The 13923-nt window shown below is 38.2% G+C and overlaps 1 protein-coding gene across 3 annotated transcripts; it reads left to right on the top strand.

The window, feature by feature from the left end:
* The first annotated feature begins 3561 nt into the window (after window positions 1-3561).
* Window positions 3562-13098, top strand: LOC115609804 (cysteine-rich venom protein piscivorin-like). Of its 3 annotated transcripts, none has more exons than XM_032920025.1 (9): window positions 3562-3663; window positions 3790-3894; window positions 6763-6824; window positions 8228-8347; window positions 8816-8903; window positions 9610-9755; window positions 10458-10552; window positions 11297-11385; window positions 12343-13098. In XM_032920025.1, the coding sequence occupies exons 3-9, from the start codon at window positions 6765-6767 to the stop codon at window positions 12351-12353; spliced, it is 609 nt and encodes a 202-aa protein (XP_032775916.1). In that variant the 5' UTR covers window positions 3562-3663; window positions 3790-3894; window positions 6763-6764; the 3' UTR covers window positions 12354-13098. The 3 variants fall into 3 exon arrangements, with proteins under 3 accessions (XP_032775916.1, XP_030346357.1, XP_030346358.1); XM_030490497.1 differs by lacking the exon at window positions 3562-3663 and adding an exon at window positions 4478-4592 and having other exon boundaries at window positions 3671-3894; XM_030490498.1 differs by lacking the exon at window positions 3562-3663 and having other exon boundaries at window positions 3678-3894.
* The last annotated feature ends 825 nt before the right edge of the window (window positions 13099-13923 follow it).

Here is a 13923-nt window from a genome sequence, read left to right as displayed (position 1 = left end):
TTGCTTCCTCAGTGGCTGTGATGTATTTCATCAACCTTTAGACATCTTCAGTATAGAAATCTAAAGATGAGTTAGTTGCTCTAGGCTTTATTTTGAGGAAATGAAAACCAGACATTTGTAGGCTTTTGTGGGTATAATCTATTTTAGATAAGTAATACAGGATGAAATTATTCACATCCTGGAAGTGTCCATTTTTCTTCATGTACTATCAAGGGAAATGTGCCTAACTAGCTTCAATTACATCAAAAAAGTTAATTTCCCAAATGTAACGAAAATGACAATAAAAAGGCATTTTCTCTGTGTGTTGGTGGGTGGAGGATAGGGGAGGCTACTAAATCAACTTTTACCAGACATTCAAGAGTTTAAATGTTTGTCTTAGAACTTATTTTAACAGTAACCCTAATACTGACTTTTCTGATTAGGAATAAGAAGGCATTGCGGTTCAGCGTAATACTAAAATTCTGAGAACAAAATAGTACATAGTAAACTGAAGAGAGCTCAACAAAAATACAATTTCCTCTCAAAGGTCAATACTGGGGACAATAACATTAATAGATTCAGCTGCAGAGGCAATCTCCAAGCCTGTGTTTATGCAATGCAGGTTTTTGACAGTCAAGATAAAAACACTTGATATAGCCACCCTTTATCATCCCTGATACACATTTTAGCAGTTAGCTTTGCTTCAGGATCTTGGGGGGGTGGGGTCATGCCACGTCCCCTGTGCACAGGGAGGCAATGGCACTTCCACTAGAAAAGATTTAGTAGGAATCCTTTGTATACAAGTTTGTTGTGGTTCAACCCCAACCAGCAAGTACAAACTTAAAGCCAAAAAACAGGAGGCACTGGAGCTCCATGCCCAGTCCAAGAGTTACGATATAATATCATAATCAAAAAGCCCAGCGTAGGCTATGATCTGTGTGACTGGGCAGCAGCCTTGCTGAAAGGGACATGAGTGTCCTGATGGACAAGAGGAACATGAGTTAGCAGTGCGTTGCTGCATAGTAGCCTATAGTTTTACCTTAGGAGCCACAGTTTGCCAGAATCACAGATCACCAGAGTGCAACCTTTTTCATTAGTAACAGTTATAACAATTATCCTAGTAACACTTACTTTCTCAATTTCAACAATTAGAGGTTTCCACTGTAGTTAATTAAACTGTTGTATCTGTCAACAAGTAAAATAAGACAAGTCTCATTTGGTACTTTTCCAGTGTAAACAATATAAAAATCACACAACCTTCGAATAGTTTTGGTTGTACAAGACCTCTGAAGCTCATCTGTTCTAACACCATGTTCAAAGGATTGCCAACTTGAAAGTTAAATCACATTGCTCAGCACCTTGTCCAGTTTTTAAAACTGTATGCAAAAACTACAGTCTCACTAGTCAGTTGGCCTCAGGCACTAACAAGCCTCATTGTAAAAATTGTTTTCTTTATATCTATTCAGGGTTGCAATCTGTAGTCCTTACCTCATGCCCATGTTGTGAACAAATCCATCTCTACCTTTCCCCTTTCCAACACAGTGGCCCTTTGCTAGGCTTATTCCTGTTTGTTCACCTTTGTTATTTTGGGGACTCCAAAACTGGACATGGTAGTCCAGAAACAGTTTCAAAAGTGATGAAAACATGGGCATGAGTATTTTTTTCAGTATGCACTCTACTTAGTGCCTAGTATGCTGCAGTACATGGTTGGTCCTTACTATTGCAAGGAAGAACTGTTGACTCACAGAATCACAAAATCAAAGAATCACAGGATGGTTGAGGATGGAAGGTACCACTGGAGGTCATCTAGTCCAACATTCTTGCTTAAGCAGGGTCGCCTAGAACACGTAGCTCAGGATGTGTTCCATAGCTAAAGAGCTCTGTGTCCAGATGGCTCTTGAATATCTCCAGGGAAGGAGACCCCACAATCTTTCTGGGCATCCTCTTCAAATGCTCAATCATCCTCACAGTAAAGTTCTTCCTCCTGTTCAGGTGGAACTTCCTGTGTTTTAGTTTATGCCCATTGCCTCTCATCCTATCACCTGGTACCACCAAGAATAGTCTGGCCCCATCCTTTTGACACCCCCCCTTCAGATACTTACACATATTAATCGGATCACCCCTGGGCCTTCGCTTCTGTAGGCTGAACAGGCACAGCTCTCTCAGCCTTTCCTCATATGAGTGATGCTCCAGACCTTTAATCATTCTAGGAACCCTTTGCTGGACTTGCTCCAGGACCTCCAATCTCTCTTATTCTAAGGAGCCCAGAACTGGACATAGTACTCCAGGCGAGGCTTCACTAGGCTGAGGAGAGAAGGAGGATCACCTCCCTTGTCCTGCTGGTAATGCTCATCCTGGTGCAGCCCAGGATATCACTGGCCTTCTCGGGCACATTGCTGCTGGTTCATGGATGACTTTATGTTCACCAGGACCCCCAGATTCCTCTCAGCAGAGCTGCTTTCCAGCAGGTCAGCCTCCAGCCTGTACTGCTGAATGTAGTTATTCCTCCCAGGTGCAGAACCCTGCACTTAGCTTTGTCGAATTCCAAAAGGTTCCTCTCTGCCAATATCTCCAGCCTGTCTAGATCCTTCCGAATTACAGCACATCACCCTAGGGTATCAGCCACTCCTCCCTGTTTTGTATCATCATCAAACTTGCTGAGAAGGCACTCGATCTGTTCATCCAGATCATCGATGAATAAGTGACTCATATGCAACTTGTTGTCTACCAACAATCCTTAAGTGCTTTCAGTTAGAGCTGTTCCCTAGAGAGTCAGTCTTCCCAGCTACTTGCTTTTGGATGTTTTCTGTCAGATCACTTCTTCAGCTTTCTGAGATTCATCTGAACAGCAGCCTTATTATCCAGCATATTGACTGCTCCCTGCAATTTGGTGTCAACCCCAAGTTTGCCAACTATCCGTTCCTTTCCGTTTAATTATAAACCAACAAATAACGCCACTACCGTTTTGTTTGGTAGAGGCAATATATGGGGTTCCCAGGTAATGAAAAGCAAAAGATTGTTCTGAAGGCACACTTTACAAGAGACTATGGTAGGAGTTGAATGACTACAAGGAAAGAAGATCTGAATTTAAATAGAAAAATAACCACATTATATACAAAATCAGACAATGACAGCTGCTCTGGTCAGCAACTACTTGAGACTAAAAGTGGACAGAAACAGTCAATGTGCACACAAATACCCGTCTCACCTGTCAGTATTCCCAGCCATTCCCATCTTATCCCATATACCCAGAAATGCAAAAAAAAATATATGCTTTAATGTTAGTGTGCACAATAATCTCTTAATCTTTATCCAATACTAGGTAAAAGTGTCAATTACAGAAAAATCCTTGTCTCCTTCTTTGACTTTTACACTATAGGATTGATGTAAAGAAGCCATAGCATGAACAGGAGCTTGGCCCAAGACGTTTTTTTACCCTCATGGAAAAATTAATAGGCAAGATTCCATCTTGGTTGAAACAATGCCAATGTGGAGGCACCTCAGTAGCCAGCTGAGTTTATTTGCATTGCTTGAGATTAAGATCAAGTCTTACTATAATTGGATGCGTCAATCATTAGCACAGAGCCTTTGTACCTGACATTCACACTGACTGCAAATTTCACATACAAGGAGCATTACATACAAAACACCTTTCAGAGTATTTCGTCTCTTCCAGTACAAGAGGTAAGAGGAAATAAAAACGGAACACAACCTTCTTAGAAGACTGTGCACTTGACAAATGCACTGTTCTATCTGGTCACTATTTGAATTCTATAATACCTGTGACGCTGAGTCACCTTGTCCTATCAGGAAACAGTAGAGCTATAAATCTCCCTCCAGTGAAGAATCCCAGTCACTTCCACAACCACCTGAAGAAGGACAGAAGAAACCTCTGATCTTCCTGGAAACAAAAAGGTAGGATTGTTTTGTTTGCTGAAAGTATCACTATTCTTTTCATGTGTTAAAATACAGCCTATTGCCAGAAGACTTCTTGAACAATTTAGAACAGTCACAGAAAGAGGATTTTATTTAGTGAAAAGTAAGGACTACATAGGCAGTAGTGTAAGACAACCTGAAAAAAAAAAAAAAAAAAAAAAGAGAAAATTGATGAATAATCAAAAACAGATTAAAAACCACCTGTGCGCGAGAAATGGGTATCTTGGCAGATTATATGTACATAGAGAAAGAGATAGAGACAGACCAAATTGTTGAATTGGGTATATATTTAGTTCAATATTCTCTTGCTTTATGTAGCTATTACAATTTCTTTTCAGGGTGAGGAAATTACCACCCTGTGCAGCTTACCACTGATGTACAAGGTGGTTGTTAAGTAGGGCTTTGTGCAATAATACTGTACAAGTGAAATGGCAGCTAGTATTATTCCATTCCAGGTCTTTTTCAAGGACAATAAAAAATAATGAGGATGTTCTTTTGTAATACATATTGAATTGAATGAATAATTTAGGACACACTTTTTTTTTTTTTTTTTTTTTTTTTGGAGAAGAGATGGGAAAAACATCTTCACATAAGTTTGCTAAACTCATACAAACTAGGGATGCTAAAGCACCATCTTTCAGTGGCAGATCCCTGTACACAGATGGAGTTGCAGGAAAGTCAGTAAGACTTGGCACATGTCCTGATTTATGTTTGATTGAGGGGGAACAAGGGAGGGGGACAGGGAGACTGATTTTAGGACCAGTGCCTAGAAATTAATGCAGAGCAATTAAATTTACATCTCATAAACTATAAGCATTTGGTTGAAATCAGTGGGATTGCCAAAAGTATGTTAATATCTTGGAGCAGGAAACCCGCTAGATCTTAAGCAGCATTGCAATGGCATTTTGAAACTTGCATCATGTATTAAATTACTAATTATGTTTAATTGAAAGTTAATTCATAGACAATATTACAGTGAATGAATACTCTGCCCATGTCTTTAAGTCAGCTTCTTCATTTGATTTTTTCAAAACAGAAAGCTTCACAATTTCAATGAAAAGTTATTTCTCCTTGGAAACAATTTGGTTTTACATATTTTAAGAGCAAAAATGGTTGTTTTCTATTTGCATATCATCACATTTTGAACTCAGAAGACACAGTTTTGCTTGTAACTTGAGTACAGCTAAAAATAACCCCCAACTCTATTTACTTTCTAGTCAGAAATTAAGTTAAAAGAATAGTTTTTCATGTTATTGGGAGTATAATCTTTTATTGCTAAACACCTAGGTCATATACATTGCAGAGTTTTGTAACTGCTCTGAGAAATAAGTGGTAGAAAAGTTACTAAGAAAAAACTTCTGTGATCCTGAAGCAATTCAAGGAGGCATAAATCAATATCTAGAACAGAAAATCAATGATTTATACTGTTAACTTATACCAGTATAAGTTCTTCCTCCAGACTAACTAGATCTTTCCTCAACTACAAGTGCTCGGAATAAGCCACCCCATTTTGAGGCTGTGAGCTGCCTATAGTCACAGGCCACTTCTACTCTTTGTTCTTTAGTAGAGCTGGAGCAGCATCCTTGCCTACAGGATGGGGACTGTGAGTCACATCCAGTGCAATGTAAGAAAGCTGGTGGGGAAAATAGGCCTTGTTGCACCATTTGGAAAAGGGAATTTTTTTCTTACCCACATGTTCTCCAAGAGCCGGAGCACCTTGTGTTTTATATAAAATGGTTGCCTCGAGGTAAAGGGGCTCTGCTGAATATGAAAAGATCAGCAAATCTTATTGGCCTTTCCCCAAGAACAAATTAAAACTAAAACCTGCAGCCACTCAAAACCAAATAAGAAGGTAAGCTAACAATATATCTCTGTGCTAACCTGCCCATAAATTCCCTTGGAGTGGGAGATTGGGAATAATGCCAAAATAAGTAAATTCCACTCTAGTCACCTGCTTGCCTACCCAAGGTAGCTAAGCAGAAACAACCTGAATATAACTCCTACGTCTGATTGCAATCAGACACCTGAACTTTGAAATTACCTGCATTACCTCCTGGGTCACTGTAGTGGTTTGGTACAGCACCTTGAGCCTCTTAAGCAAGTAGAGTCCAGGATCTGGTAGTTGCTTCTTTAATGAGAGAAGGCTCTCATTTCTGTTGTCATTTCACACTACCTGTAACATAATCAAGAGCTGTCTTAAAAAAAAAAAAAAAAAAAAAAAAACAAAATAAAAACAAAAAAAGCTTGCTGAAACAAGTTTTTCCCAGGAAGCCAGAGCTAGCCCAGTTCTGGTCCAGCCAGTTCTGCCCCAGCTCGCATGCAAGGCTTTGCAGTGCTGGTCATTAAGTAAGGGTTTTGAATCCTGGCTCAGATACCTAAGTGTAGAGATCTGCGCATGGGCTGGGAGTCTAATTCCCCTTTCAACCAATGCAGACCAGTCAAAGCAGGCAAAGGGGAGTAGGGGACATTTCAGATTAAAACAAGCTAAAAGCAGCATCCCACCCCAGCTGTTCCACAGTGTGGCAGTGAGCAGGTGGTTTCCTAGAGGAAGGAAAGCACAAAGGTCCTCACGAATATACTGTGAAGTCAGGTGAAGGTATTTGGCCAGGATTATAGCAGGAAGTATGAGATGTAGAAAGCAGTTGATTCATAGAAATTTGGAGATTCAGAGTAGGAAATAACTATTTTTTTACTTGTAAAAATGGGAGGAGGAGAGAAGGAGGAAAGAAAGAAAACTTACCTTGTTACTTCAGTATAAGCTAGGAAATGCACAGAAAGATGCATTATGTATTGAGAGAAATGAAAGCTCAGTAAAAAAATATTAAATCCTCATTCTCCTCTTTTCAGGGATGATTCTGCCAGTGGTGTTCCTGTGTCTCACAGCTGTGGTGCCTCTGTCCACTGGAGAGGTAGGATGCGCACTTTGTACTCAGAAAATCTGGATGGGACCTGAGCACTTGTGGTCTGACTGAATATGGCTTTTCCTTTGCACACTAACCATATGCAGAAAAAGTCTGATTAGATATCTAGGATCTGGAAAGCACTTATCCTTGAAGCCTGTTTAATTTCAAAGCAGTAAACTGGTTCCATGCTTGCACACTAAACCATCTATAGACTCAGTGTTACTTACTATTTGGGTCAGAGATAACTCTATTTTCCAGAAACTCCCATACACAGATGTACTAGTTTGGATCTTCCAAAGATCATAGAATCATAGAATGGTTTGGATTGGAAGGGACCTTAAAGATTACCTAGTTCCAATCCCCCTGACACAAGCAGAGACACCTTCCACTAGACCAGGTTTCTCAAAGCCCCAACGAACCTAGCTGACCAAACTTCTTGTTAATTTCGCACAGTTTTGCAGTCAACACTTACTCGACACTCCCCCTTTTTCATCCTACAGGTCCTGAGCTATGTGCTTCTCTCTTTGATCACAGTCCCATCCTCTCAACATGTACCACTGATTTCCCTCAAACAGCTAAACAAACTAACATGATCAGCAGACACTTAGAGTGGTTCTTCCCAATCCATATTTAGTCTGAAGTTTGCTACTTCTGCTTCAGAAACACTAATGTGACTGAAGGGTTGACTACATTTCTCCCTAATTCTTCAATTTCTGTTCTCTATGCTGCAGTCTAGTGAGAATGGTTGCAAAGAGGAAGTCAAGTTCTTCAGATAGCTATTTTTTGATTAGAAAACACGTGAAAACTTTGAGAGATGCTATCAGTTATGGCAGGAGCAGAAGAAAATCAATGGCATAAAAAACATAGGCATGCTTTCTTTTCAGTTTGATGTCCTGATGAAGTATCACAGGAGGTCTGTGATGATCCTGTGATTAAACAACAGATTCCCTCAATAGGCATGCTTAAAATACTGAAGGGGAACACATCATAAGCACATTCATGTCTTCAGCTGATTTTTAAATCCTGTTTCCTCAAAACCTCAAGAAGGAAATTACAATAATAGTAAAATAAGTCTGATCCAGTAGCCTAAATTTAAGAGGTCTTCAAGGGTATCTCAGCCATCCACAGAGGGCTGGCAGATATGACACAGGAAGCTCTATGTTGTGGAACCACTGAAAGTGCTACTGCACATAGAAGCACCCCTCAAGATACTTAGGAGACAAAGCATATCACAGTTCTTCCTGCATCACAAGGATCATCTCTGTGATTGATATTAGTATGTTGGTATTTTAGTATTTCCTACTAAATACCTACTAGATGGGATTTTCCTACTAGACTAAATTTCCTACATAGAGGATTTGGTTACATTCAAATGAAAAAGAGAAACATAACATGTTCTTTCAATTTAGGAACCCGAAGATTTCGATGCTCTGTCAACTAACAGAACAGATCAACAAAACCTTATTGTTGACACACATAATACCCTCAGGAGAGGAGTAAAACCAACTGCCAGCAACATGTTGAAGATGGTAAGTTGTGTGCCGTAAATCTATTTTTAATGCATAATGGACTCTATGAGAAATACAGGACTGTATGCAAGGTCACATTTTATTTAGCCACAAATTCACACTCCAGTGTTTTTTTAAGGATTGTGCATGACCAGCACCAAGAGAAATATAAAGCTGGGCAGGTGGAAAAAAAGTCTGGAAAATTTTGTGGTATATGAACAACAATGTCTCTTTCTTTTGGAAGAAAACTAAAAGGAAAAGGAGGAGCCACAGCATTGTTAATTGGTTCTGATGTGTTCTTCATCAGTCTTCACAGTTTCTGTTCTCCTGGACGCATAGTAACTTTGTTCCTACACCCCAAAAAGGGGAAGAAAATGACTTTATATATGTTTTTTCCTGATTCGAAGTGTAATTTCCAAATGTTGTTCCTTCATGAGGATTATTAATTGATATGTATCTGAATGAGTAATATTTCCTTCTTTCCTTAAGGAATGGTATGCTCCGGCTGCAAAGAATGCCCAAAACTGGGCCAATCAATGTACTTTAAGTCACAGTCCTGCTAACATGAGAAGAACCAGTAAGTGAAATGTGTGCTAAATGAATAATATCATATGTGTTAATGATATGACCAGTTTCGGGTTTTTGTTTTGGGTTTTGGGGGGGGGTTGGGTTTTTTTGTTTTTGTTGAGATGCCATTTGTATTCAATGTGATTTTGTTGGTGCATGGGACAAAGGTAAAATTCTAGATATATACATGTCCAGTAAGTGAGAAAAGTTCAATCCTATTCGCATTCTATCTGTATCAGTTTTACAGAGGTATATTCCATTTTCTTCAGTGGGTGAAAAAAACATAGTAAGAAAATATATTGTCTCAAAATATCCATCAGAAAGAAGAGATTCTAGACCCAGTTTACAGCAGAAACCAACTTGCATGGGCTGGATGAAACTGTCTGGGAAGGAAGGGTCAAAAAGCGAAGGTCCAAATTTGCTAACTTGTAAACAAAAAAATTGGAGTCATGAATCTGTGGTGTACATGTGCAGGTGTTATCTACACACATGCAGAAGGTCTGTCAACAACTACCAGCCAAACAGGCTGGCCATGCAGCAAACTGGTTAAGTGACAACTTCCGTATTGACAAAGGGTGATGTCACTGAAATGGAAAAAAACAAAACACACTGTTGTCCCATCTGAGATGAGAATTTCTATAGAAACTGTACTTTCTTTGCTGTCTTTTCTCACACGTGTATCTTTTATGCATTTCTCAGTATGTTTTTCTGTTCAGGTGTACAGTGCGGGGAAAATCTCTTCATGTCGTCTGGCCCTTTCTCATGGTCAGATGTTATTCAGTCCTGGTACAATGAGGAGGAAGATTTTGAATACGGAACTGGAGCAAAAACACAAGGTGCTGTGATTGGCCATTACACTCAGGTAGGTGCCAGTTTTTATATTTCAGGAAGAATAAATAAATGCCTATATGTTAGCTAAACAACTTTTACCCTCTCATTGTCTCCAAAGGGAATAAATACAATGGTCATATGAGTTATTCTGACAAAATAAGGTGAAAACTTTTAAAGTAACAGAATTAAAATGAAAACAATAGGCTAAGCGTCGTTATGAAGTAAAGAGTAAAGACATTGATATTTCAAGAGTTCAGGAAGAAACAAAGGGAAGAAACTTATTTGTTTATCCAACATCTGAAAATTGCTCAGACACTGGAAGAATAGGATTATTAAAGTATCAAGAAGGAAATATTAATTGGTTTGTTATACTTTACAGAGTTTCATTGATTCAGAGAATTTCTTGGACAATGGCTCCTGATAACCTTATCTTTTCACCTGCATGAAACACAGAATACAAAATGAAAACATATATAAATGAGACAGTTTAACTCAAACTTACAATATGTATGTGTGATAAATTATTACCATTATATCCTAAATGTTCTTTGGTTCAGGGGTAAAAGCAGAGAAAAAAAATGTTTTTCCAGGAAGGTGGGATTTATATTTTACTATGAAGGTTAAATAAAGTGACTTAAGTTGGTTGCAATGTTTCTGCAATGCATTTTGTACTTATATAATTTTAAAATGCATTTTTTTCATTCTCTCATGATTTTTATTCTTATACCTACAGGTGGTTTGGTACAATTCTTATCAAATTGGATGTGCTGTCGCTTTCTGTCCCAACAGGACATACAAATACTTTTATGTCTGCCAGTACTGCCCCATGTATGTACTGATTCTGATTCTGGAACTTCTTATTACGTTACCAAAATTAGTTGGGAGATGGTGAAATTTGTAATAGGGCATATCACCCATAGCTGAGAAACAGGTTTGAAGACCATATTAGGATATGAAAAGACAGAAACATACTCATCAAAGGAATAGTCAAAAGAAGCAATAGCATAAAATATATAAAAGTGACACCAATTTTCAGATTAATCTTCATTTGCCTAAAAGTCCTGGTTTTCATAATAGTAAATAAATATTTTCCACATTCTACTTTAAATCTTGGTTCAGAAGGTCATGTCAATATGCACAGTACAGTGAAAACCAAAAAATGCAGTGGAAATTTCAAGGAAGAGTGGTGCTTTCATAAACTACTTAAAATTAATTTTCACATTCACACTCTAATATTGTGTGGTGGGTGGACCTTGGCTGACCACCAGAAACCCATCAAGCCACTCTATCACTCCCCCTCTGACCTGGTACAACCTGGAGGCAGTTGGCACTGGCTCTGTCTGAAATAGGGGCAGCTTCTGGTGTCTTTTCACCGAAGCCACCCCTGCAAATTCTGCTCCCACTACCAAAACCTTTACAAAACCTAACACACATATATATATATAAAAATTGTTTGACAAAACCTGAGGGTTGTGTATAAATTAACACATGTATGTATCCGTATAATTAAGTTTTATCCTCAGATACGTTATAGCGATTTTATAGCTTATTTTGTTAATGTTGATATTTCAGGGGGAATCTAATAAGTTCAATTCAGACACCCTACAAAAACGGAGAACCCTGTGGTGATTGCCCTGATGCTTGTGATGATGGATTATGCAGTAAGTTCTAAGCATTTTAGTTGTGACTTGGGTAAAGTTAATGCTTTAAAAAAATACCAATTAATTTATGCAGATGAATTTTTTTTAATTATTTGTTCAAATACAGGGCCAATAGCACTATTACAGAGCCACACTTCACCATGTTAGGTGCTTTACCTAGGTGAGACAACTCATGGAATGAAACCAAAGAAGGCGTCTGCAAGGGTGGGCAAATGTTAGATAGTGGTTGGTGTACATTGGGATCCAGATACCCTCCACTTCATGGATCAAGATATTCAGATGGCCTGTATATCTTCTTTAAAGATGAAGATGTCTGGGTCTCTATATGGAAACTCTCATGAATACTTCCTAGCGTAAAGAGATGTGTTGACTGCAAGTGGGGTCAAATATGTGTTTATACTAATGGTAGCACAGAAATCTGAGCTCCAAATTTCCAGCTGCAGTTTGTATGCTTTTCCATACCCAGGAAACGCAATTCTCATCCTTGAATTTAGGAAATGCCAGGAAAGGAGGGGACTTACTTATCTTTTTTTTTCTTCCTCCTTTGAACTGTGGTGGCTGATCAACTAGCAGTAGCAACACGGTTGACAAGAGCAAGCGGCAAATCTGAGTTTTAAGAATTCTAACAGACCATAAAAGCATATAGGTTGAATCTCACAATGGAAGAGTTAATTTCCATCTTCTGTTATGGAATTAAACTACTTTTCATCATGGGCTCTATTATAAAGGAAGAAAGCTTCAAAACACCTTGCAAGTTTAGTGAGAAGTCTCCTTGAGATAGCTAAATTTAGAATTTTTTTGTGGTCAAAGATTTTGGATGCTTCTGTGGAGTAAATGGCAACAAAGAGGTAAAAATTACAGAGGAAAGAATTATTGATGAAAAAATGTTTTGAAAGGAAATGTTGCAGATTTTCATTTCCCATTTATGGTTAATTTTGTATTTCAATTCATTTTCAGCCAAGCTTTGAAATTTTGAAGATGTTTATTCCAACTAACTTCTCAAGGTCTCCTGGATGTACTCGTATCTTCATCATGTTCATTGCCCTGCTTCCTGCCAATGCAAAACTAAAATAAAATAATGAGCTCAACTTTTTCCTTCCTGGACATCTCTCTCTTCAGTGATTGCTTTTAATTTATTGCAGGATGGAATCTGTTTTTTAAAAACAGATTCCATCCTGCCTCTCCCACATATGCAGAAGGACCAACTTCAGTCCAGTGGCTCACATGAGAAAAAACTATAGGAGGATGCATGTATATATTCTATTTCTATAGTGTTTCTAGTTTCCACTAGTACTATTGCAGTTTAGAATATGTGTCTTTTGCTGACATATATTCTACCATATAATGCTCAGCTGTAATAGAAAAAAAACAACCAAACAACCAAACTACAAAACTATAGTTCGTTTAAATTAATAATCCTGCTTATAATATAAGATTACACTTAACATAGATACAGGTAACCAAACCTGCCTTCTAATGAAAAAGAACTGTCAGAAAACAACTTAATTCACAATAATACATAGCCAAGGGGGAAGGTCACTGCATTTGGAAACTTTGTTTTTAATAACAAGTAGGGGTGTCTTCTAAATAATTTTTTTTAATATCTGCTTTTGCTGTATTATTCATAAAATTACTCATTCTTCACTGACCAATTTATTGTAATTTCCATTCTTTCTTATTACCATGGAATAAAATTCACTAAACTTCCACCAACTTTGTGACTTTATTAGCATTAGGTCTCGAAGGAAGCCCAACTCTTTAGCCGCACAAGCAGAAACAGTTCATGTGGGAAACTGAAGATTTAATAGACAAAAACAGAAGTCAGGCAAACAGCTTTCCTTCAGACTCTCTTTCAGAGGGAAATAACCATTAGCATGAATAACATGCAATACCCACTTCTGTGACCTTTGGGAAGCAGATGATTTTCTGTGCAGTCAAAAATAGGACTAAATATTGTTTTAGTCTCACATACAATGGTTTCACATCCCAGTCCTCTTTTATTGAGGAAGCTGCTATCATAATTAAGATTCCATGTCCCAGAGTCTTTGGTACAGAATAATTTCAGCACACATTTCTGACTCATTCATTTCAGTGGCAATTTCAACACACATTTCTGACTCATTCACTTTGGTGGCATTTCTTCTAGTATGAAAGTTGAGCATTAAGTTAGAAGCCTGATTTCACAATTCAAAGTGTTTTTTGTTTTGGTTGGGGTTTTTTTCACATTTCCACCACTTTTTACCTCCATGGTATACTGCCTTCTCATTTGGTACACCTCTACTAGTAATTTGAGGAATGCCAGGACATAGATGTGAGCATGGAAACATGACTTGTTGCGCTCTTAAATAATTAACACTGATCCAAGTAAGAATGATGATAATGCAATAGCTAATCCAGTGTTGTTAGCGAGGAAATGGGTAGACTTGTTACCTACACTCCTAAAAAAGTCATTTGCTAGGAATAATGGGTATAGAAATCTATTCCCTTCTGTCATAACCCATACCAGAAGAACTGGTTTCTCAGTCGCTCACAAGAGGA

Source organism: Strigops habroptila, chromosome 6 (assembly GCF_004027225.2).
Source record: "Strigops habroptila isolate Jane chromosome 6, bStrHab1.2.pri, whole genome shotgun sequence".
Classification (NCBI taxonomy): domain Eukaryota; kingdom Metazoa; phylum Chordata; class Aves; order Psittaciformes; family Psittacidae; genus Strigops; species Strigops habroptila.
This window is presented reverse-complemented; position numbering and strand designations above follow the sequence as displayed.